The following is a 24,958-nucleotide window of genomic DNA, read 5'->3' as shown; positions in this document are numbered from 1 at the left end:
CTATTACAAATAGGAAAAGCACTCACACATCAGAGATACTGTAATACTGGCAAGATCCGTGTGTTTTTTACATTTTTCATTAGACAATTAATGAGGCTAACCATGTTGAAGGATTCCAGATTTTACTTCTACAGCTACTGTATATGCTGTCATGAAATGGATTAGAGCAAGCCCTTTTAATGAAAGTAGGCCTTAAGGATAACATGCACAGGAGAGAGACATTATCAGCAAATATCACTATCACGAGAGTGTGCAGAAAGGAATATTTTAAAGGTTGATTTTATTTCATTTCAAAATACAAGTTGCTTGAAATCAAGTTGCAATTGGTTTGCGGCATGTTATGCAATTAATATGCAGTTCAACATTAGCACCACAAAGTGACAGCACTAGCATTTGCATTATAATCTAGCGTTACTACATGTAACAAATCACTAGCTAGGTCTCGTAACGTCGAAGATACATGCCTAGCACAAGCTAGCGGTTCATTAAAACGACAGTAAAATCCAATCGCAAAATCTAATTGGATTGGTTGCATACACATAGTTAGCAGATGTTATTGCGGAGTGTAGCAAAATGCTTGTATTCCTAGTATGTTTCTTGATTGAAACTAAGAGGCCAATACACCTGGATAAAATATAGTTGTGTTTTGAAGGAAGCAGACGAAGAGCTAGGAGAGACAGATTGGTGAGGGGGGAGAGAGAGAGGTTGATAGCACAAAAGCTAACTTTTGATGTAAACAATGTGGCCATCAAACATTGGACTCGTATGCTAGCTACATTTATTTTCGTTCTATTGTTGGCTGTCATGAGATAAAATAATCTATCTAGCTGGCTAAGGTAAGGTTATTTGCTGTGCCAGCCAAAGATACAGGCTGAGAAACTAGGATTGCGTAATGACTTGCATGTCAATTTCATAATAAATGTTGTGTTCTTCTAACAGTTGCTAAGACGAAACTCAGCTGTTATTGTTGCAAATTATATTATTTTGGATGTAGCAGTCAGGCTAGCTAGCATTCTAACTAGATACAGCAACAATGTTATGGTTAGCATAGCTAGTTAGCATCTACATAAAAAAAAAAAAAAATTGATTGTATTTGCAGTTGATTGGTGACAATGCCATGAACATATATTCAGCATGACAGTCAGGCAAGCATTCTAATATATCTACAACCGAAAAGTAATGTGGAATCCACTCATAACTTATGATAAGCAATATATTTAGACTAAGCTTTGTCTGGGCTTGATAGCCAGCTAGCTAAGATAACTGTAGGCTAACTAGGCAGAGTATTGCATTATGGGAGACAAAATGTACTCTGGGAATCATAGTATGCTGTAGACGAGGGCAATACAGCATCTTTAAAATGGAATTGTGCAGCATGATTAACAAACCTATAAAACATCAGAATGTGTATAAAATCGTACATTATTGCATATATACTAACAGCATAATAATTGGTTATAAAGTGGCGCAATTGTCCTTTAACGGCAAAGCATTAAAGGATTTGTGAGGCAAAAAAAAACACCTTGTTTGTGCTGTATTAGACATAGAAGAAAGCTAAATGTGCTCCCTCTCTCTTCCCTCCCTCCGGTCTGAAGTCTGGGTTGAAGGGAACAGAGCGAATGGGGAACTACAGATGTGACCGTCACAGCAGAAGACAGAGGATACTGAGCGTCTCTAATTCAATTTCTGGACTTGTTAATTCAATTCATCACAAGGTTTTGATTGAGAACAATAAAGAGTAAAGGGAACGGGAAATAATCTTAATTAGCTGGTTATCTGGATGTGACAACACACACATACACCTCTTTCTTTTCCTTGCCACTTCCAGAGATTAAAATATCAACATAATTTCCCACCACCCATGAATGCGTTTTCAAATTAGGAGTGTGTGTGTGTGTGTGAGGATATGAGTGTGTGTGGATTTGAGTGTGTGTGTGTGGGTGTGCATGTGTCCATTCTTAGTATAAACTATAGCAACTCCGTATGTATGAAGGATAAGTCTATATTTTACAAGCACTAGGTGTTAGTTTGCTTTTCTTATCATCATGATTACCAGAGATAAATGTGAATTTCCCACACAAAAAAATTCTGTCAAAGAAAGATTATGAAGAATCAGACCACGGTATATTATAAAAGACTCCTGACCTACAAGGAACATTGTAAAGAAGGCCGTAATTTGGGTTGTAACTCAGCTAGAGGGCCACTCTATCACTGTGCCAGCAGTAAGTCCCCTCATCTCTCTCCCTGACATGCCTCCCTCCATGCCTACGCTGACTGGTCAACAGGAAAATCAAAAGCCCACCACCACATCAATCTTTCTCCTGGCAGCCTGGCCAGCCAGGCAGGGAGCTCAGCTCTGAAGGCTCACCGGCATCTTCAGGCACACTAACTAAACGGCAGCTCAGTGGTAGCTGCTTTCTCAGCACAGATCGTCCACTGAGCAAAGAGCCTGCTGCCTGGTGGTGCCAGACTGGTACAGCTGGTGGTAAGGTCTTGTAAGGTAAAATAAAGTTCAAAATCACCTCATCTTTTACCTTCGTTTGTTTATGGTTTCAATTTTCTATAACACCACTGAATGTTGAGCTAAATTAAGATGAGAAGTACAAAATACATTGGATGATCTACACAAAGGCAAGGTATGATATTCCTGATACAAACTGATCAACCTGCAGTAAAGTGGGTATGTAAGGTTGAGGGGGAGCAGAGTAATGTAAAGTATGATCTGTGAGATGAGATCTCCTCCCTGACTCACCATTTGGACAGCAGGTCTCCCCAGGTCTCCAGGATCTTCTCAGCACACTCCTTTGACACGTCTCCCGAGCCACTCAGCAACGGCTCGTCATTGTCTGACAGAAGAGAATTTAAAACCACTTTATTGTCCACCTTGCAAAAATAAACATGAGCTCTGCGACAGAGGCGTGTCCCAAATGGCACCCTGTTCCCAGGACAGTGCACTACTTCTGATCAGGGCTGTGGTCAAACGTAGTGCACTTTATAGGGAATAGGGTGGCATTTGGGATGCATTCAGAGACTTGAAGGGTTGACATATCAAAGTAGTTGACCTGGGCTAAAGTACATAAACATAATGTATGTATAGCGACTTACTAGACTGGTAAACACACAATCAGCCATGCCGAGAGACTAAACTATGGCACATAACAGGCTGGCTAGACAGCAGACAAACACAGCGGAGGGGGGGGGGGGGGGGGGGGGGGGGCATTGAGACAGACAAATAGACCTAGCTGTCACACATCAAGAATGGCATAATACATACTGTACAGGGAGAGGAATAAGGAACAAACAGACAGGGAGAGACTACGACCCAATCCCAAACCGACCATTTCCTGTTCACTAGGGCACATTGTAGCAAAACTATTTTGTTTGTTTGGGGGGGGGTTCAGTTGTGTGGATATGAGAGGATTGGATACACCTGTCTAATCCTCTCAGAACTCGACAAGTGTCTAGAGGGTAGAGGAATTGAACAGTACATAGGTCGGGGGTAGAGGCTAGGGGTTCATTTAGGATGGAACTATAGAGACAGGAAGGCAACAACAAACTATCCTTTATTCTTACTACCACAGATTTAGCAGATTTAGCAGCTTTTTTAAGGACACACTTGCAATGATGTGTGGTTGTTTTACCTACTTTAGTAAGTCACTCTCGTGAATAAGAGCGTCTACTAAATGACTCAAATGTAAATGTAGGGGAAGAGAGCTCTTCTGACCTCAATCGGACTTCCTGGTTAAATTACGGTTGAATACAATGTAAAATTTGGGTTTCTCAGACAGTCACCTTCCTCCTCATCATCCTCGGGAGGCGATGGCACCATGGAGCCGTGGGAGGAAGACTGCAGGATGTTGGGGCTGGCTGTGGTTTTCTTCCTCTCCCTCTCTGACTCACTCTCCAGGCTCAGCACCTCGTACAGGGTATCGTTGTTACTCTTACGCTCCATCTGGAGGAAGTAGGGTATAGAGTCACATACACACTTCCTGTCATGGATCAAAAAGCATTGGATTTGTGTCATTGATACTGTTACGCTACATCTGGGAAGGGAGGAAATGAATGGTGTTACATACAGGGTCAAGACAATAGGTCTTTGACTAGCAGTTACATTGTTCAATAAACTAAAAAAGAGCCCTCTCACAATTCATGTTGGGTTAACACAAATTAAGTCTAGACTAAAAAGTATGTTCAGTGTTGGTTCTCCATTGAGATTTTCAGGGAAACCGGGAGATGCCCATAATGTTTAAGTGTTTGGTCTTCCATGGTGTCTGTCTCACCTGTCTGAGTTTCAGCTAGAAGGTCTCACCTGTCTGAGTTCAGGTAGAATGTCTGTCTCACCTGTCTGAGATTCAGCTAGACGCTCTCACATGTGCTCTCACACATTCTACTTGAGTGTCAAGTAGAATGTCTGTCTCACATGTCTGAGTTGCAGCTAGAAGGTCTGTCTCACCTGTCTGAGTTGCAGCTAGAAGGTCTGTCTCACCTGTCTGAGTTGCAGCTAGACGCTCTCACATGTCTGAGTTTCAGCTACAATGTCTGTCTCACATGTCTTGAGTTTCAGCTAGAATGTCTGTCTCACATGTCTGAGTTTCAAGTAGAATGTCTGTCTCACATGTCTGAGTTTCAAGTAGAAGGTCTGTCTCACCTGTCTGAGTTGCAGCTAGACGCTCTCACATGTCTGAGTTTCAGCTAGAATGTCTGTCTCACATGTCTGAGTTTCAAGTAGAATGTCTGTCTCACATGTCTGAGTTTCAAGTAGAATGTCTGTCTCACATGTCTGTGTTTCAAGTAGAAGGTATGTCTCACCTGTCTGAGTTGCAGCTAGAAGGTCTGTCTCACCTGTCTGAGATTCAGCTAGACACTCACCTGTCTGAGTTTCAGCTAGAAGGTCTCACCTGTCTGAGTATCAGCTAGAAGGTCTGTCTCACATGTCGGAGTTTCAGCTAGAAACTCTCACCTGTCTGAGTTTCAGCTAGAAGGTCTGTCTCACATGTCTGAGTTTCAAGTAGAATGTCTGTCTCACCTGTCTGAGTTTCAGCTAGAAACTCTCACCTGTCTGAGTTGCAGCTAGAAGGTCTGTCTCACCTGTCTGAGTTGCAGCTAGAAGGTCTGTCTCACCTGTCTGAGTTGCAGCTAGACGCTCTCACATGTCTGAGTTTCAGCTAGAATGTCTGTCTCATATGTCTGAGTTTCAAGTAGAATGTCTGTCTCACCTGTCTGAGTTTCAGCTAGAAGGTCTGTCTCACCTGTCTGAGTTTCAGCTAGACACTCTCACCTGTCTGGGTTTCAGCTAGAAGGTCTCATCTGTCTGAGTATCAGCTAGAAGGTCTCACCTGTCTGAGTATCAGCTAGAAGGTCTCACCTGTCTGAGTATCAGCTAGAAGGTCTGTCTCACCTGTCTGGGTTTCAGCTAGACACTCTCACCTGTCTGAGTTTCAGCTAGACACTCTCACCTGTCTGAGTTGCAGCTAGAAGGTCTGTCTCACCTGTCGGAGTTTCAGCTAGAAGGTCTGTCTCACATGTCTGAGTTTCAAGTAGAATGTCTGTCTCACCTGTCTGAGTTTCAGCTAGAAACTCTCACCTGTCTGAGTTTCAGCTAGACACTCTCACCTGTCTGAGTTTCAGCTAGAAGGTCTGTCTCACCTGTCGGAGTTTCAGCTAGAAGGTCTGTCTCACCTGTCTGAGTTTCAGCTAGAAACTCTCACCTGTCTGAGTTGCAGCTAGAAGGTCTGTCTCACCTGTCTGAGTTGCAGCTAGAAGTTCTGTCTCACCTGTCAGAGTTTCAGCTAGAAGGTCTGTCTCACCTGTCTGAGATTCAGCTAGACGCTCTCACATGTGCTCTCACACATTCTACTTGAGTGTCAAGTAGAATGTCTGTCTCACATGTCTGAGTTGCAGCTAGAAGGTCTGTCTCACCTGTCTGAGTTGCAGCTAGAAGGTCTGTCTCACCTGTCTGAGTTGCAGCTAGAAGGTCTGTCTCACCTGTCTGAGTTGCAGCTAGACGCTCTCACATGTCTGAGTTTCAGCTACAATGTCTGTCTCACATGTCTGAGTTTCAGCTAGAATGTCTGTCTCATATGTCTGAGTTTCAAGTAGAATGTCTGTCTCACATGTCTGAGTTTCAAGTAGAATGTCTGTCTCACATGTCTGTGTTTCAAGTAGAATGTCTGTCTCACATGTCTGTGTTTCAAGTAGAAGGCATGTCTCACCTGTCTGAGTTGCAGCTAGAAGGTCTGTCTCACCTGTCTGAGATTCAGCTAGACACTCACCTGTCTGAGTTTCAGCTAGAAGGTCTCACCTGTCTGAGTATCAGCTAGAAGGTCTGTCTCACCTGTCTGAGTTTCAGCTAGAAACTCTCACCTGTCTGAGTTGCAGCTAGAAGGTCTGTCTCACCTGTCTGAGTTGCAGCTAGACGCTCTCACATGTCTGAGTTTCAGCTAGAATGTCTGTCTCATATGTCTGAGTTTCAAGTAGAATGTCTGTCTCACCTGTCTGAGTTTCAGCTAGACACTCTCACCTGTCTGAGTTTCAGCTAGAAGGTCTCATCTGTCTGAGTATCAGCTAGAAGGTCTCACCTGTCTGAGTATCAGCTAGAAGGTCTGTCTCACCTGTCTGGGTTTCAGCTAGACACTCTCACCTGTCTGAGTTTCAGCTAGAAGGTCTCACCTGTCTGAGTATCAGCTAGAAGGTCTGTCTCACCTGTCGGAGTTTCAGCTAGAAGGTCTGTCTCACCTGTCGGAGTTTCAGCTAGAAACTCTCACCTGTCTGAGTTTCAGCTAGAAGGTCTGTCTCACCTGTCGGAGTTTCAGCTAGAAGGTCTGTCTCACCTGTCGGAGTTTCAGCTAGACACTCTCACCTGTCTGAGTTTCAGCTAGAAGGTCTGTCTCACCTGTCTGAGTTTCAGCTAGAAACTCTCACCTGTCTGAGTTGCAGCTAGAAGGTCTGTCTCACCTGTCTGAGTTGCAGCTAGAAGGTCTGTCTCACCTGTCTGAGTTGCAGCTAGAAGGTCTGTCTCACCTGTCTGAGTTTCAGCTAGAAGGTCTGTCTCACATGTCTGAGTTTCAAGTAGAATGTCTGTCTCACCTGTCTGAGTTTCAGCTAGAAACTCTCACCTGTCTGAGTTGCAGCTAGAAGGTCTGTCTCACCTGTCTGAGTTGCAGCTAGAAGTTCTGTCTCACCTGTCAGAGTTTCAGCTAGAAGGTCTGTCTCACCTGTCTGAGTTGCAGCTAGACGCTCTCACATGTCTGAGTTTCAGCTAGAATGTCTGTCTCATATGTCTGAGTTTCAAGTAGAATGTCTGTCTCACCTGTCTGAGTTTCAGCTAGAAGGTCTGTCTCACCTGTCTGAGTTTCAGCTAGAAGGTCTGTCTCACCTGTCTGAGTTTCAGCTAGACACTCTCACCTGTCTGAGTTTCAGCTAGAAGGTCTCATCTGTCTGAGTATCAGCTAGAAGGTCTCACCTGTCTGAGTATCAGCTAGAAGGTCTCACCTGTCTGAGTATCAGCTAGAAGGTCTGTCTCACCTGTCTGGGTTTCAGCTAGACACTCTCACCTGTCTGAGTTTCAGCTAGAAGGTCTCACCTGTCTGAGTATCAGCTAGAAGGTCTGTCTCACCTGTCGGAGTTTCAGCTAGAAGGTCTGTCTCACCTGTCGGAGTTTCAGCTAGACACTCTCACCTGTCTGAGTTTCAGCTAGAAGGTCTGTCTCACCTGTCGGAGTTTCAGCTAGAAGGTCTGTCTCACCTGTCTGAGTTTCAGCTAGAAACTCTCACCTGTCTGAGTTGCAGCTAGAAGGTCTGTCTCACCTGTCTGAGTTGCAGCTAGAAGTTCTGTCTCACCTGTCAGAGTTTCAGCTAGAAGGTCTGTCTCACCTGTCTGAGTTGCAGCTAGACGCTCTCACATGTCTGAGTTTCAGCTAGAATGTCTGTCTCACCTGTCTGAGTTTCAGCTAGAAGGTCTGTCTCACCTGTCTGAGTGTCAGCTAGACACTCTCACCTGTCTGAGTTTCAGCTAGAAGGTCTCATCTGTCTGAGTATCAGCTAGAAGGTCTGTCTCACCTGTCTGAGTATCAGCTAGAAGGTCTGTCTCACCTGTCAGAGTTTCAGCTAGAAGGTCTGTCTCACCTGTCTGAGTTTCAGCTAGACACTCTCACCTGTCTGAGTTTCAGCTAGAAGGTCTCATCTGTCTGAGTATCAGCTAGAAGGTCTCACCTGTCTGAGTATCAGCTAGAAGGTCTGTCTCACCTGTCTGGGTTTCAGCTAGACACTCTCACCTGTCTGAGTTTCAGCTAGAAGGTCTCACCTGTCTGAGTATCAGCTAGAAGGTCTGTCTCACCTGTCGGAGTTTCAGCTAGAAGGTCTGTCTCACCTGTCGGAGTTTCAGCTAGAAACTCTCACCTGTCTGAGTTTCAGCTAGAAGGTCTGTCTCACCTGTCGGAGTTTCAGCTAGAAGGTCTGTCTCACCTGTCGGAGTTTCAGCTAGACACTCTCACCTGTCTGAGTTTCAGCTAGAAGGTCTGTCTCACCTGTCTGAGTTTCAGCTAGAAACTCTCACCTGTCTGAGTTGCAGCTAGAAGGTCTGTCTCACCTGTCTGAGTTGCAGCTAGAAGGTCTGTCTCACCTGTCTGAGTTGCAGCTAGAAGGTCTGTCTCACCTGTCTGAGTTTCAGCTAGAAGGTCTGTCTCACATGTCTGAGTTTCAAGTAGAATGTCTGTCTCACCTGTCTGAGTTTCAGCTAGAAACTCTCACCTGTCTGAGTTGCAGCTAGAAGGTCTGTCTCACCTGTCTGAGTTGCAGCTAGAAGTTCTGTCTCACCTGTCAGAGTTTCAGCTAGAAGGTCTGTCTCACCTGTCTGAGTTGCAGCTAGACGCTCTCACATGTCTGAGTTTCAGCTAGAATGTCTGTCTCATATGTCTGAGTTTCAAGTAGAATGTCTGTCTCACCTGTCTGAGTTTCAGCTAGAAGGTCTGTCTCACCTGTCTGAGTTTCAGCTAGAAGGTCTGTCTCACCTGTCTGAGTTTCAGCTAGACACTCTCACCTGTCTGAGTTTCAGCTAGAAGGTCTCATCTGTCTGAGTATCAGCTAGAAGGTCTCACCTGTCTGAGTATCAGCTAGAAGGTCTCACCTGTCTGAGTATCAGCTAGAAGGTCTGTCTCACCTGTCTGGGTTTCAGCTAGACACTCTCACCTGTCTGAGTTTCAGCTAGAAGGTCTCACCTGTCTGAGTATCAGCTAGAAGGTCTGTCTCACCTGTCGGAGTTTCAGCTAGAAGGTCTGTCTCACCTGTCGGAGTTTCAGCTAGACACTCTCACCTGTCTGAGTTTCAGCTAGAAGGTCTGTCTCACCTGTCGGAGTTTCAGCTAGAAGGTCTGTCTCACCTGTCTGAGTTTCAGCTAGAAACTCTCACCTGTCTGAGTTGCAGCTAGAAGGTCTGTCTCACCTGTCTGAGTTGCAGCTAGAAGTTCTGTCTCACCTGTCAGAGTTTCAGCTAGAAGGTCTGTCTCACCTGTCTGAGTTGCAGCTAGACGCTCTCACATGTCTGAGTTTCAGCTAGAATGTCTGTCTCACCTGTCTGAGTTTCAGCTAGAAGGTCTGTCTCACCTGTCTGAGTGTCAGCTAGACACTCTCACCTGTCTGAGTTTCAGCTAGAAGGTCTCATCTGTCTGAGTATCAGCTAGAAGGTCTGTCTCACCTGTCTGAGTATCAGCTAGAAGGTCTGTCTCACCTGTCAGAGTTTCAGCTAGAAGGTCTGTCTCACCTGTCTGAGTTTCAGCTAGACACTCTCACCTGTCTGAGTTTCAGCTAGAAGGTCTCATCTGTCTGAGTATCAGCTAGAAGGTCTCACCTGTCTGAGTATCAGCTAGAAGGTCTGTCTCACCTGTCTGGGTTTCAGCTAGACACTCTCACCTGTCTGAGTTTCAGCTAGAAGGTCTCACCTGTCTGAGTATCAGCTAGAAGGTCTGTCTCACCTGTCGGAGTTTCAGCTAGAAACTCTCACCTGTCTGAGTTTCAGCTAGAAGGTCTGTCTCACCTGTCGGAGTTTCAGCTAGAAGGTCTGTCTCACCTGTCGGAGTTTCAGCTAGACACTCTCACCTGTCTGAGTTTCAGCTAGAAGGTCTGTCTCACCTGTCGGAGTTTCAGCTAGAAGGTCTGTCTCACCTGTCTGAGTTTCAGCTAGAAACTCTCACCTGTCTGAGTTGCAGCTAGAAGGTCTGTCTCACCTGTCTGAGTTGCAGCTAGAAGGTCTGTCTCACCTGTCTGAGTTTCAGCTAGAAGGTCTGTCTCACATGTCTGAGTTTCAAGTAGAATGTCTGTCTCACCTGTCTGAGTTTCAGCTAGAAACTCTCACCTGTCTGAGTTGCAGCTAGAAGGTCTGTCTCACCTGTCTGAGTTGCAGCTAGAAGTTCTGTCTCACCTGTCAGAGTTTCAGCTAGAAGGTCTGTCTCACCTGTCAGAGTTGCAGCTAGACGCTCTCACATGTCTGAGTTTCAGCTAGAATGTCTGTCTCATATGTCTGAGTTTCAAGTAGAATGTCTGTCTCACCTGTCTGAGTTTCAGCTAGAAGGTCTGTCTCACCTGTCTGAGTTTCAGCTAGAAGGTCTGTCTCACCTGTCTGAGTTTCAGCTAGACACTCTCACCTGTCTGAGTTTCAGCTAGAAGGTCTCATCTGTCTGAGTATCAGCTAGAAGGTCTCACCTGTCTGAGTATCAGCTAGAATGTCTCACCTGTCTGAGTATCAGCTAGAAGGTCTGTCTCACCTGTCTGGGTTTCAGCTAGAAGGTCTGTCTCACCTGTCGGAGTTTCAGCTAGAAGGTCTGTCTCACCTGTCGGAGTTTCAGCTAGACACTCTCACCTGTCTGAGTTTCAGCTAGAAGGTCTGTCTCACCTGTCGGAGTTTCAGCTAGAAGGTCTGTCTCACCTGTCTGAGTTTCAGCTAGAAACTCTCACCTGTCTGAGTTGCAGCTAGAAGGTCTGTCTCACCTGTCTGAGTTGCAGCTAGAAGTTCTGTCTCACCTGTCAGAGTTTCAGCTAGAAGGTCTGTCTCACCTGTCTGAGTTGCAGCTAGACGCTCTCACATGTCTGAGTTTCAGCTAGAATGTCTGTCTCATATGTCTGAGTTTCAAGTAGAATGTCTGTCTCACCTGTCTGAGTTTCAGCTAGAAGGTCTGTCTCACCTGTCTGAGTGTCAGCTAGACACTCTCACCTGTCTGAGTTTCAGCTAGAAGGTCTCATCTGTCTGAGTATCAGCTAGAAGGTCTGTCTCACCTGTCTGAGTATCAGCTAGAAGGTCTGTCTCACCTGTCAGAGTTTCAGCTAGAAGGTCTGTCTCACCTGTCGGAGTTTCAGCTAGAAACTCTCACCTGTCTGAGTTTCAGCTAGAAGGTCTGTCTCACCCTTCGGAGTTTCAGCTAGACACTCTCACCTGTCTGAGTTTCAGCTAGAAGGTCTGTCTCACCTGTCTGAGTTTCAGGTAGTAGGTCTCGGTGTAGTTGCGTTTGCTGAAGGGCCAGAATAGCCTCTCGTTGGGAGAGCAGACTCTGACCCTGGTCTCCAGAAGGAAACGAACCGGCTCCTCCACCTCAGTGATCACCAGGTCCACCGCCGTCGTCATGTACATGAACTTATCTGTTGGACATGACCCATAACCGCCATTACTATATCTGTGGACGTGTACATTTACAGGAAAAATATAAGCACCCACCTAATTAGTGTTATATTATTAACTTATATGTTGAACAATAACCCATAACTGCCATTAATAGAAGCCTTACCAGAAACCTTACAGCTGTGGTCATGTAAATTGACACAACACTCATCGATTTAACCGTTAAAGTCGTGGACCTGTACAATAACTTAACCTAGAACACAACCATCCTCAATATAACCCATATACAGTTGCTGTGGTCATAGATATGAATTTGTAACAGGAACAGTGGTTAGCTATGTAAATGACATCAGCCAGACAGCCACGGTCGGCTATGAACCATCTGGGGGGCATCATCCTTAGAGTCCTGATCATACACAGACAGGAAGAATACCATGTTAACGTGGCACCACATAACCTGTGGACATATCATTGCGTGTTGGCCGTCTGGCCTGCTGTACCTTTGGGTGTCTCCTCGTTAACAGCCTGGAACTGAGGTGTGTTGGGATTCCAGCTCCCTGTGATGATGTAGGACTTCCCATCAGAGGACTTCCCCATCGACTCCAGGTCAAGCAGGTGCATGTCACTGTTCTTCACGTTCTTTCCTGGACTCAGCAGGAGGCCGAAGCACCTGGAACACACACACACACAGAAAACACATACACCGAGCAGGCGTTCACAGCCACACAAAGACACATGTCATAAGAGTGGAACCAGGTGGAAGGCATCAGACAAGTCACCCCCCCCCAAAGTATCAGGCTAGATATATCCTTGACATACCAGAGCATGGAATAACAGAGGATAACAGAGCTCTCCAATCCGGGCCCAGTATAGGAACAGTGAAATAACAAAAAGCAATGGAACTGAGGTTCAAGTGAAGGTGACGGCAAGTCAAAACAACATTATTAACCGTAGAGAAATAGCAGGCTCAGAACAGAAACATCCATCTCGTTCTCATGGCCCGACTGGGACACTTAAGCTCGGAAACAGACGGACATTAAACAGTGGTTGTTTATCAATTAGAACTGAATTACAGCTTGTTATGAATAGCTGAGAGACGTCCTGACTGAGAAGTCTCTCGTGGTGGTGGGACTAAGACTCCCAGTCCGATACAGTCTGTGCACCGTACACTGTGTCACGTCTGCGCAGCCTCTCTACCCGTGTGTGTGTGTGTGTTTGCGTGCGTGCACGTTACCTCTCTATGGCCAGCTCCTTATTAGACGTCTGTTGAACGTAGATGACGATCTTCTTGTCCATTCCCGGACGCAGCTTGAAGCTGTTCTTGTCTTTGTCTTTCGCCACAGCACTGGAAAAATAGAAACATAGAAAAAGCTCTTACTCTAAAAAATTTTTGGCTGGGATTTCAGTCAATGTGAAAGAGTGGCTCGGGAGACCGCTTGCCCTGAGAACTTATACAGTAATGCCATATCGATGGAGATAATAAACCACTCTTTGCATTTGTTTACGCAGTTCATTGATCTAATGGGATTATGCAAGCACTGAGAATGTTTCTGTTCTGAATAGTGAAATAGCAGTCAACCTGATCAAAGCATACTCTTTTTTTCCCCCAAACACAAATCCTCCTCCCAAAAATATTTCACAAATTACAAATAATTTATACATAGCATGCACTCAAGGCACTTCGAGCATGCTGTTAGAGCCACCACACTGGAATTATGAGCTACTGAGATCATAAATAAATGCAGAATAAAAACTGTGGCATGCGGCTAGAGCATGGCACTTGCAATGCCAGGGTTGTGGGTTCAATTCCCACGGGGGACCAGTACGGAGAAAGAAAAAAAAGTATGAAATGTATGCTTTAGGCGCTCTGGATAAAAACATGTACAAAATGAAAACAATTATAATAAATTATAATATAAGGGAAATACACGCCTAACGAAAACCGAAATGAGGTAATAAACACCATATAAGGGGAGGGAGACTGAACAGTACGACGGTCCAAGTTTCAATTTTTTTTAAATTAAAAATTAAATAAAAGTTTCTAAAGTCATTTTCAAGACTTCGCAACCACGACACTACTCTGATCTTTACAATATTTGCTGTGTACTGTAGATTACACCAGTCTGTTCTGGAATTCCTGGAGAAAACATCCTAAGGACTTGCCTATTTGGCCCTGCTAGCGTGTGAATGCTGCGCTTAGATCTCAACATTCCATAAATAAGCAGCCCATGGCTTAATGAGGAGGAAATATGCCCATCTAAAAATAAGCAATGGCTTTTAATGTTTTTTTAAACAACGAGTGTAGTATCTGGCCATTTAGGAGCTACGGGAAGTTACTTGTTTGGTGGGAATTGGAAACCATCCCTATTAAAGTCTGAGGATCTGTTCTTTCCTTGCCTCCTCTCCTTAAATCACCCGGATCAGAAAGAACTGATGAGCTTCCACCATATTGTTTTCACCGATTACGTCTTTTCCCATAATTGCAAATGAAGGGGAGGACACAAGAACAGGACAGATGTTTACGCAGTTGAGACTAAGCCTTAGGGGAACAGCCATGAGTGAGACGCTAAAGTTCTCTCTCTCATCTAAAATGAAACGCAACGCAGAGCTGATGATAACGGGTCCTCTCTGCCTCTGCTGAAGCGCATGATCGCTCGCTTGGTTTCCATGCGGACATGTCCAGAGTCACCCTATGTGAGAGTCGGTGACTAATCGGAGGACCCCAACGTCCTCTCTGTGAGCAGAAAAGGGCTGTCTAATCTCCGGCACTGTGACGGATTCCTAGGAGGACGTGTCTGCCTGTCGGCGTCGGCCCAGGCCAGTGGCAGTCCGCTTGTGAATAAGCTTCTGTGGAGGAGGAGAACAGGCTGTTCTGCAGCTCGGGATGATAAATTAGAGGAAGCACGTGTCGACAATTCAAATAAATGCTCAAAAATAAAAAGACACCTGTAGCTATTTCTGCTCTTCCCTTCTGCACTGAAGGGGCATCATTCTTTCTGAGAGTGAGATTGAATGCCATAGATTGAAGTGGAGCGAATTCAGTTCATGTGTGTTTCGAGACGGGGAAAAGAGGCCTTTCAAATAGGCAACAAATAGACTTGAGGATGAGGCCGGGTGATGTTCGAACATGTACCATACCGTGAGAGCGGTAAAGAGATTATCTGCATATATAACACATTCAGAGAGAGGACATTAATAAACACACAGTAGAGAAAGCATGTCCGAACAAGGCTGCAATGAACTATGTATAAACGTGCAACAAAAAGACAATGCAGATGATAGCGCCGGTGTAGTTGGATAACACTGATGTTCTAACATGGTTATAACATACCATGCCGTTCATGACGGACCCCTGACCCCTACCACACCTAGAGATGGAGGAAGGTGGCTGTGGTGTACAGATCGGCAACGTGAATCGAGCGTTTGCAACGCACCGTACCTAAAGGTCCCTTTGCCATCATCCTCCTTGATCTCCAGGCTGACGGTGAAGGTGAAGACGTCGCTGTCTGGAGTCAGGGGCGGAGCCAAGCCCGAGAGGAGCGTCTTCTTGGTGGACCGCCTAAAGGCCGTGGCGAAGCTGTACAGTATCCTGCTGACCTGTGGCGTTTAAACACACACACACACACACACCAGAGCATAAACAAGAGCATGCACACACAGAGAGAGACAGACACACACACACCAAGGGATTGAAAATCAGTGACATACACATACAGCTTTAGAGTCCTAGAAAGCTTTTCAGTTATTGGGCGACATGAAACAGTATAATTCTAGATATGGCTCTGTTTACAGCGTGTGAGCTGAGCCGAATTCTCTCTCTCGTTAGGTGATCCCCTAGGCCTTAGCCCATCACTGCACTGTAGATAAAACGAATGACTGATAAAACAAATGACTGTTACACTGGTTGAGTCATCTGCATCCACACAGTTTGGCTTCTCTTCTTACAATACGCATCATCTCCAAACTCAGCTCATAGTCGAGCGGTGAAAACACTTCTAGGAGATCGCAGTGTCACACACACACACGTACGTACGTACGTACACACACACACTTCTAGGAGGCCGATGTGTGTCACACACAAACCCCTGTGTCCCTTACGGAGAGCCACGTCACAGTGGGGTGTGTGTGGAGGGCTATAAAGCGTGAATAAATAATTTATATTACAGTTTGGCCAGTTATATTTTGAGAGCAGAGTGCACATGGGAAATAAATCTCCCAGATCATGTGTACACACACACACACACACGCGCACAGTCAAAAGTTCTAGAACACCTACTCATTCAATGTTTTTTCTTTAAAAAAATTCTACATTGCAGAATAATGTAGAATAACAATCAAAACATTGAAATAACGCATATGAAATCATGTAACCAAAAAAGTGTTTGAGATTCATATTTGAGATTCTTCAAAATAATCACCCTTTGCCTTGATGACAGCTTTGCACACCATTGGCCTTCTCTCAACCAGCTTCATGAGGTAGTCACCTGGAATGCTTTTCAATTAACAGGTGCGCCATGTTAAAAGTTCATTTGTGGAATTTCTTTCCTCCTTAATGAGTTTGAGTTGTGACTTGTCACAATTTGACCTGGCCTCCATAATCACCAGTCTTCAACCCAATTGAGATGGTTTGGGATAATTTAGACCACAGAGTGAAAGAAAAGCAGCCAACAAGTGCTCAGCATGTGTGGGAACTCCTTCAAGACTGTTGGAAAAGCATTCCAGGTGAAGCTGGTTGAGAGAATGCCAAGAGTGTGCAAAGCTGTCATCAAGGCAAAGGGTGGCTACTTTGAAGAATCTAAAATATATTTTGATTTGTTTAACAATTTTTTTGGTTACTACATGATTCCATTTGAGTTATTTCCTAATTTTGATGTCTTCACTATTATTCTACAATGTAGAAAAGATTGGTACTGTATGTTTTTTCCCTTCATTATTTCCCCCAAACTCTACCTCTCCTCCTCATTGGAGTAAAATAATGAACAATAATACCTATACATACTACATTTTACATTAGTTCTCTTTTTCTTTTACCCTTCAGCTATACTCAACCTCTCCCATCCATCTCTAAAAACCATCCAGTCTTGACTTCTACTTGCCATATATTTTTCAACTGTGCGGTTTCACAGATTCTAAATGAAAGATGAACCTTTACTAAAGACCTTTACTAAAAATACTACTATATTATTGATCGACTGACCATGGTTTTTCAAGTCACCCAGCAGTGCTATTTGCAAAGATAGCTTTAAGTACATTTCTGAACCTGTGACCAAAAACAAGCTACATACAAGTGAGCTAATGGTTCGGTCTGTTCGCAGCAAAATCTGCAGAGCTGGGATGGTTGAATCCCCCATATACCTAACATTCTATTGGTTGCAAGAATTTTGTATAATAATTTAAATTAAAAAGCTCTACGTTTTCAATCCAGTGTTTTGTGTATCAGTTCATAAACCCTGTGCCATGGAATCGGCACATCAAAAATCTCAACTATTTTGCAAACTGTCCATTTTTTGGTCCTTAAATGCAACTGATATACTTTTTTTTATTTATCACATATTTATCTTTTACCAATTATGGTCTTTAATACAGGGCCGACAAACAAGTTCCTTACCATCTCCCCATTCCACTTGCCTCCTCCATTTTTGCGGTAATGATGCAATTAGTTGGTTGTAATTTTGAATAGAGCAAATATTTCTATATATTTTTGTTATCTGCATGTGTGGCATAACTTCCTCAGTTCTGTTTATGATATCATTAACAAAGATTATACCGTTCAGTTTTTTTTTTTATCAATTAGTAGTATATTTGAGATTAAACATAATATTTGTTGTAATATTTGTTCTGTCTTTTCTTGTGGAATAAACTGACATTTTTTGAATGATATTTTGGAGATAATTTCATTTTCAAATAACCGAAAGTGAGTGGTCGTAATCTGAAAAAATGGAAAAGCGCAATTGTTTAACATAGTCATTCTTATTAATCTGTTGGAGAACCCGTTTGGATATACAGTGCATTCGGAAAGTTTTCAGATAGCTTAACATTTTGTTACGTTACAGCCTAATTCTACAATTTATAAAATCGTTTTTTTCCCTCATCAATCTACACACAATACCCCACAATGACAAAGCAAAAACAGATTTTTAGAAACGTTTTTACATAAGTATTCAGACCCTTTACTCAGTACTTTGTTCAAGCATCTTTGGCAGTGATTACAGCCTTGAGTCATCTTGAGACTTGAGAGTCCCGAAGCCACTCCTGGAGTTGTCTTGGCCCTTGTGCTTATGGTCGTTGTCCTGTTGGAAGGTGAACCTTCACCCCAGTCTGAGGTCCTGAGTACTCCGGAGCTGGTTTTCTAGGATCTCTCTTGTACTTTGCTCTGTTCATCTTTCCCTCGATCCTGACTAGTCTCTTCAGTCGCTGCCACTGAAAAACATCCCCACAGCATGATGCTGCCATCACCATGCTTCACCGTAGGGATGGTGCCAGGTTTCCTCCAGACGTGACGCTTGGCATTCAGGCCAAAGAGTTCAATCTTGGTTTCATCAGACCAGAGAATCTTGTTTCTCATGGTCTGAGAGTCGTTTAGGTGCCTTTTCGCAAACTCCAAGCGGGCTGTCATGTGCCTTTTACTGAGGAGTGGCTTCCATCTGGCCACTCTACCATAAAGTCCTGATTGGTGGAGTGCTGCAGAGATGGTTGTCCTTCTAGAAAGTTCTCCCATCGCCACAGAAGAACTCTGGAGCTCTGTCAGAGTGACCATATGGTTCTAGGTCACCTCCCTGACCAAGGCCCTTCTCCCCCGATTGCTCAGTTTGGCCAGCTCTATCTAGGAAGAGGCCACTGTGTTCTTGGGGACATGCAATGCTGCAGAAACGTTTTTGGTACCCTTCGCCAGAACTGTGCCTCAACACAATCCTGTCTCTTCCTATAGCGCCTCAAATTCAGCTCTGGACCGTGAAGTCAAGTTTCATTGCATTGTTTCATTGTTCGCCTTCTAATCGGAGACTGATTTAGACCTGGGACACGAGGTGGGTGCAATGAATTATCAGGTAGAACAGAAAACCAGCAGGCTCCAGGCTTGGAGGGTAAGAGACCCCTGCTATGTCGGACCGCCGGGAATGCATTTTACATCCATAAACCACGGCGTGGGCCGTTCTACTTGCGCATCCTTAACCATTTGTTTACACTTTGTTCAGTCATGTTACCTCATTGCCTAGCTGGCCAACAACCTGGTAACTTTACCTGTATATCCAAATATTTGGGAGGCCCAGAAAAAAAATGGCCTCTTCAGGAGACCAATGATCATAGCAATGAATGAATGACAGACCTCGTGCATGTCATCATCACAAACCTGCCGTTTTTAAAGAGAAAATAGTGCCTTTACACAATGCAGAAACCTACTCCACAAATGACTTAGTAATTCCAATGATAGGTATTCATATGACCGCTAACCTTTACAATAAACTAATGGTCTTTAAATCGTTACATATTCGTTTCTAGTCACAGAACATGAGCCTCAAAAGTAGTCAATACAGGCTGTAACTCAAACAATAAAAACAATTGTGCTTTCTAAATTTCATGGGGCGCTCCTAACGTTGGGAGCACCAGTGGTAGCAATGAAAAATGTTCCTGTAGAGCCGTGTGCACGCGCGTTTGTGTGTGTGTGTGTCATGGGAGGGAGGAGGTCCAGCCACCAGGCAGACATGGGGTGGTCTGTGTTCTGGGCTGTCTGGAAGATAGCAAGAGACATCTTTCTCCAAAGAAGGAAAAGGGGAAAATCAGGTCACTGCACACTGAGGAAGACTAAGGAGAGTAAGGAAGACCAGCTCTCTGTCTGGCTGTGTCCCAAACAGCACCCTATTCCATATAGTGCCCTACTTTTAATAGGCTGCCATTTGGAATGCAAACTCTGTTATACACTATTATATAGGCCGAGGCCCGTTCAGGCAGAGCAGAGTACAGCAGAACAGCAGGCTAAGGCTGACTGACTAACTGCAGGCTAGACATGAGATATAAACACATGGGCATTGAGTACATCAGTGTCTGTACAGAGAGTGCAGCCCAGAGGGCCTGGATAGCGGGGTAAACAGCTCACACAGAGAGAGATATTTCACCTCAACATGAATGTTTGGGCATTGTGTGTGGGCAGCACGGAAGAGTTCTGCTGTGCTGTCAGAGTATAAGGGAGGCTCTGGTACTGTGTGATAAATGGAAGGAGCGCTGGCTCTCACCATCTGCACTGCTGTCAAATGTGGATGGAACTGTAGTGCGGTGATTGAAGACCCAGGCAGCAGGGAGCTAAACAAAAGTCACAGGAATTGAAGGAGTGTGTGTGTGTGTGTGTGTGTGTGCCCGCGTCCTCACCGCCTCTTGGATCTCACAACGGAAGACATGGATGCGGAAGATCTCTGCGTTGTAATGGCTCTCCGTGAAGGCGAAGCAGTCACTCTCTGGCGTGCTGTCGTGACCACGCACACAGAACAGGATCTTGTAGATGGGGTAGCTGGCTATCTCTGTGCTTGTCTGGGGGTCCAGCAACCTGCAGAAAAAGAGTCAGGTCATATTATGGTTAAAGGGTAGCAAAGAAAACAATAACAAGATAGAGACATAATGGAGGTATTCAAAAGCACTAATGGAGGTATTCAAAAGGGGGGGTGGGGAAGGGTCGTTTAAAACTCTGACAAGTTTGATGATAAAGTTACTGGTCCCCTACCCCATGCCAAACACGTGGATTCAGGAGGCGGGATTATTAAGGGGATAGGGTGACATCCCCATCTCATTTTAATACACCAATGGTAACACTCTTACCTAATTGAAATAAGTGCCGCCTGGTAACCAACATCGGAGAAAGTGTGTTTGCAGAGGGGAATGGTTTACATAGCTGACCTACTAGCGCCAACATTTTACTGTAGGGTGTCAGCGAGTTTACACTCTGTCTCTATGGAAAAGGTACTTCTATGTCTCCCCTTTCATCGGTGTCTGGTGTTAGCTAGTTACCGGCTAGCCAGGTCTTTCGGCCAGCATGGAACAAAAGGGGGGGGGGGGGGGGGGGGTCGTTTAAAACTCTGACGCAGATGTCATGTCAACAAATCCGTCGCTGCTGCTGTGAACTGCATCACAACAGACATGGCAGATGGGAGATTTTTTGTGCATCACTGATGCAATTTCAATGTTGTTGGAGTTGCTTTGTGCATCACCAAATGAGCTTGATCTGATTTTACTGCAACACTGCTTACTAAATACATTCAGGTTTTTTGACATGGGCGTTTCAAAGAGCTGTCAGTCAAGGTGAGCTCATGAATTGTAAGCTCCCCGCCCACACAGCCTGTACTCTCAAACTTCCTGGTTGCGAGCGAAAAATGACTTTTTCATTTAACATTTCTACCCCCCCCCTCCATATATTATGGGTGACATTTTAGTCACTCAAAATACTATTTTACATGGGAATCAGAATAACTACTCGGGAGCTTTATGAGCCACAAACACGCACACAAATCTCTTTGGTTGGTTTGTCAGTTTGTTTGTTAAGCAGTCCTGACCTGACGGTGCCCTCTGAGACTCCAGGCACAGACAGGGTGACGTCCAGGGGTAGCTGGCACTGCCCTCTGAGGATGGTCATCATACGGAGCGCTTCCACCTCACTGCGGGGAGCGTTGACCGAGGCACAGCCCAGGTAGGTCAGCTTATTAAAGACCACACTGTCCTCGTCTGGGATGGGCGTACTGGGGCTGCACTCCGATGACGACTCATCCCCTGTGGATGTCAAAGGTCATACAGAGAGGGTCTAGTGAGGGGGAGAGACAGCAGATCAAAGCGTAGCCCCTACCCCATAGGACATTGGATATACGGAAGTGACATTTCTGCTCAGCCAATCAGAAGACAAGATTAAGCTATAACCATAGTTCTTACATCTGCTAACCCTTTCAGATCTAGAGAAGTTCCTAAGGTGTAGGGTCCCAGAAGTTGATTTGGTATTCTTGCTTTGACTCACCACGGTAAGATCGTTCATTCAGCTCACTCTCCTGCGCTGCAGATTGGACGGGTAGCACCATCTCAACTTTGGGCGGGGTGCCGAGGGGGTCAGGGCACGGTTGGGGCTCGGGTGGTGCTGCCATGGCGGGGGACAAAACATGGTCTACCCCGCCTGCCTGGTCCACGCCGCCACCACTGGGGACGCCACCACCCAGCGCCTGCTCAGCTACAGAGGGGTCCATCAGAACATCCTCCAGCTCCTTCTGCAACTGCTGCTCACTGCCGTTCCCCACAATCTGTTGTCACACACACACACACACAGACGGACGGACGGATAGGCACACACACAGACGGACGGACGGATAGGCACCCACACACACGCACACACACACGGACGTATGGATAGGCACATACAAACAAACCGACGGTCGGACAAGCACATCGACACACACACAGTCGGACACACAGGCATTCACACACAGACACAAGGAATCCCAAAGCCCACACACACACACACACACAGACGAGCATACGGTCAAAATACAAGGTTCATTATTCAGGCTACCTAAGAAACAGTTAATCAGTCAATCTCAGTAACTTTTTCCTCGACAACTTCAGGAATGGCTAGGTTGAAAATGTTATACTGATCTCAAGATTCTCTCCAAGTGATTAACAAGGGAATTGAGAGTGAAAAGCGACATCTTCAACAGAGATAGCACTTGAAGTACGAAGTGATTAGATTAGTATGTGAATTTACGATTGGGAATGAATTAGATCACCACAGGAGGGTTTACAAGTTTCTAGAAACCAAACACTGGTCTGTTTGCTTACAAATTGTAGCCTATCTTTCTAAGAGAAAGCACATTCGCCAAGTTCATTGAGCTGACAGATGCTAAGCAAAGGCGGACCATACAGGGGGAGGCAATATACTGCAAAGCAAACTAGTGAAGACTGCAAAGCACTGTTCCTCAGCCTCCAGCAGTAGCCTAACACTACACCACAACATACAGTGGCAAACAAGGGGTGTATTGAGCTGAGGAGGGGTGGCAGACTGGGAGTCTGGCCGTAAAGCCTCAAAAAACAGAACTAGGACAAGAACTTGCACCAAAACAACTGAGCTAGCTACCTCATCACAAGACAAGCTAGGTGGGCATCAAATCATTCAACAGCCAACCCGAAAACACTTAATAAGAGCACCACAGAACAGATAGTGTCACCACAGAATCACAGCACAGAGGGGGAGAGGACGAGAGAGAGAGAGTGAGAGAGAAACTGACCTTAAAGCTGACCCCTTCCTCAGAAATCACCTGCGTAATAAACAACACATTTAGACAGCCTGCGCTACTCCCCTCTTCAACTACCTTGTGTGGGCTTGGGGGAGAAGTACGTGTAAGAATAGCCAAGGGAGTTATTTCATTTTTCTAATCAATTCTAATTACGGTTGTTAATGTACATGGGGGTGAGGTGTACAGTTTCCATGAGGCTAGTCTAAATATTGTCTTGTACCTCAACTGAAGGCAATTGAGTGGCTTAACTTGTTGGGTAAAGTCATTTCAGCAGTCCACTATCACCACCTGCTGGTGTCTTTTGAGCACTACCTCATCAGGAGGAAGTACAGTGTGGGGGTGTCCAAAAGCACCAAATAAAGTACAACATGGACGGGTAAACTAACATGTTATTTATATATCTTGTTTTTTTTGTTGTTAATGTTTCATTTTCACATTAGCGGGAACAAATACACAGAAGGGTGACAGAATGACTTGAGACTGAAGGAACATACAATCGACAGTCTAATAACCTGTACAGCGAGAGTGTTTGTTAGCATGGAGAGAGAGAGAGATCAAAAGAGGGGGAGAGAAAAAAAATGGGGGAAAAGAGAGAGGGGGGGGTGAAATACTTAAATGGACAATAATTCACCCAGCCAGCCAGCCAGCCCACAGGCAGCTGAGCACCACAGGGTGAATGGTACAGATGGGAATGTGCCAGGGAACTCACTATACGATATTATCACAATAATTTAGGTGTCGATACAATATGTATTGCGATTCCCACAATTCTATACGTATTGCGATTCCCACAATTCTATATGTATTGCGATTCCCACAATTCTATATGTATTGCGATTCCCACAATTCTATATGTATTGCGATTCCCACAATTCTATATGTATTGCGATTCGATAGTATGATTTTATTGCGATTCGATGTTCCAAACATGTTGCTCACCAATATGTACAGCAGAGGGACAAGAGAGAGCCATGAGAAAACGAGTCCTGATCAGTCATGGAAATAAAATAAAAAGTGCTGAAAACAAATCGTCTCCCTAGTTATTAAAAAGAAGACGGAGACAACAAGCTATGAAGTAAAAAAAATAACTGCCGTTTTGGTGCAGGTACAGCCAACTAGTGCAAAAATAATACTGCGATATTGTCAAAACGATACATCGTCAAAAGTAATACCCTGATATGTAACCGGATCGATCGATCGATCGATCGATCACCCCCCCCCCCCCCCCCCTCCCCTCCCTGACAGCATATTCGTGATTATTTAGAGTAACAAATTGAAAAAGAGCATGGAATGGGTTTCTTAATCAGATGATTCGTTGCAGTATGTGAGTGATTGCCTTGGAAGGGGGATGACACGAGATGGACTCCCTGGTCACTTAACATCAGTGGTGGGAGAAGGCAGGCGTGTCTGCTGCTAGTATGAGGATTCTCCACTGATGTGGTTACCTTCCAATGACCCACCGACTGAGGCCGTGGTATTCAGGTGAGTTGACTACGAAGAAATCAAGCCGATCGAGAGTTTCACACACCTGTCCCGATTCGCTCCCTATTCCTTCCCCTTGGCTTGAACCCTCTCTTTGTTTGCACTTTGCCGATCTGCAAGGGGCAGGACTAGCCTAAGCAATATGGTGGAAGGAACCACCATCACAACATTGCTTACAATCTTAAACCTACCCAAGCACTTTAGATCTGCCGTGCAAACATCATATGGTTAGGGGCTTAGGGCCCAGGTGAAGGGGAAGGGAGAGAGTGAATTGGGGAACTCAACCAGATGTCAGAGTTCTGTTTACTCTGCCAGGCACTCTTTATTTCGTCTTACCTTCAGTCCGGTCTTTTCGTCATCGCTACCGTTATTAGTGGAGGAGCCTGGGGTGTCGTCCCCCAGCCGCGACACCAGCACAAAGTCCTCACTGTTCAGGGTGGACACGGAGTCGGACGACACGCTAATTTTCCCCACCGAGGCCTTGTCATCCATGACAGCTAAACCAAGCCAGGCTCATGAATGGAGGGGGAAATGAGTAAAATCACCTAGAAAAGGAAAAACAAAAATAAAAAAGGTCATGATGAAATGAGGCCGTGCTTTTTTTTAATTTAACGCGTA

General features: G+C 45.0%; 1 protein-coding gene across 9 annotated transcripts in view; it reads right to left on the bottom strand.

Annotated features, from left to right (window-relative positions):
* Positions 1 to 24,958, bottom strand: part of LOC110523933 (rab GTPase-activating protein 1) — a 132,441-nt gene that overhangs the window by 87,335 nt on the left and 20,148 nt on the right. For 3 of the 9 annotated variants that reach the window (XM_036977658.1, XM_036977661.1, XM_036977659.1), the window contains exons 2-12: positions 24,677 to 24,885; positions 22,850 to 22,879; positions 21,592 to 21,868; positions 21,140 to 21,353; positions 19,965 to 20,139; positions 15,043 to 15,200; positions 12,838 to 12,948; positions 12,104 to 12,273; positions 11,454 to 11,623; positions 3,793 to 3,952; positions 2,753 to 2,846 (exon numbers count right to left, since the gene is read on the bottom strand). In XM_036977658.1, the coding sequence (XP_036833553.1) occupies positions 2,753 to 2,846; positions 3,793 to 3,952; positions 11,454 to 11,623; positions 12,104 to 12,273; positions 12,838 to 12,948; positions 15,043 to 15,200; positions 19,965 to 20,139; positions 21,140 to 21,353; positions 21,592 to 21,868; positions 22,850 to 22,879; positions 24,677 to 24,832 (1,715 nt within the window). In that variant the 5' untranslated portion in view covers positions 24,833 to 24,885. Of the gene's footprint in view, positions 1 to 2,752; positions 2,847 to 3,792; positions 3,953 to 4,280; positions 4,288 to 4,309; positions 4,315 to 4,341; positions 4,347 to 7,342; positions 7,352 to 11,453; positions 11,624 to 12,103; positions 12,274 to 12,837; positions 12,949 to 15,042; positions 15,201 to 19,964; positions 20,140 to 21,139; positions 21,354 to 21,591; positions 21,869 to 22,849; positions 22,880 to 24,676; positions 24,886 to 24,958 lie in introns of those variants that run through there. The other 6 variants (XM_036977660.1, XM_036977666.1, XM_036977662.1 and 3 more) reach the window with 5 other exon arrangements.

This window comes from Oncorhynchus mykiss, chromosome 5, assembly GCF_013265735.2.
Source record: "Oncorhynchus mykiss isolate Arlee chromosome 5, USDA_OmykA_1.1, whole genome shotgun sequence".
In the NCBI taxonomy this organism is placed as follows: Eukaryota; Metazoa; Chordata; class Actinopteri; order Salmoniformes; family Salmonidae; genus Oncorhynchus; species Oncorhynchus mykiss.
This window is presented reverse-complemented; position numbering and strand designations above follow the sequence as displayed.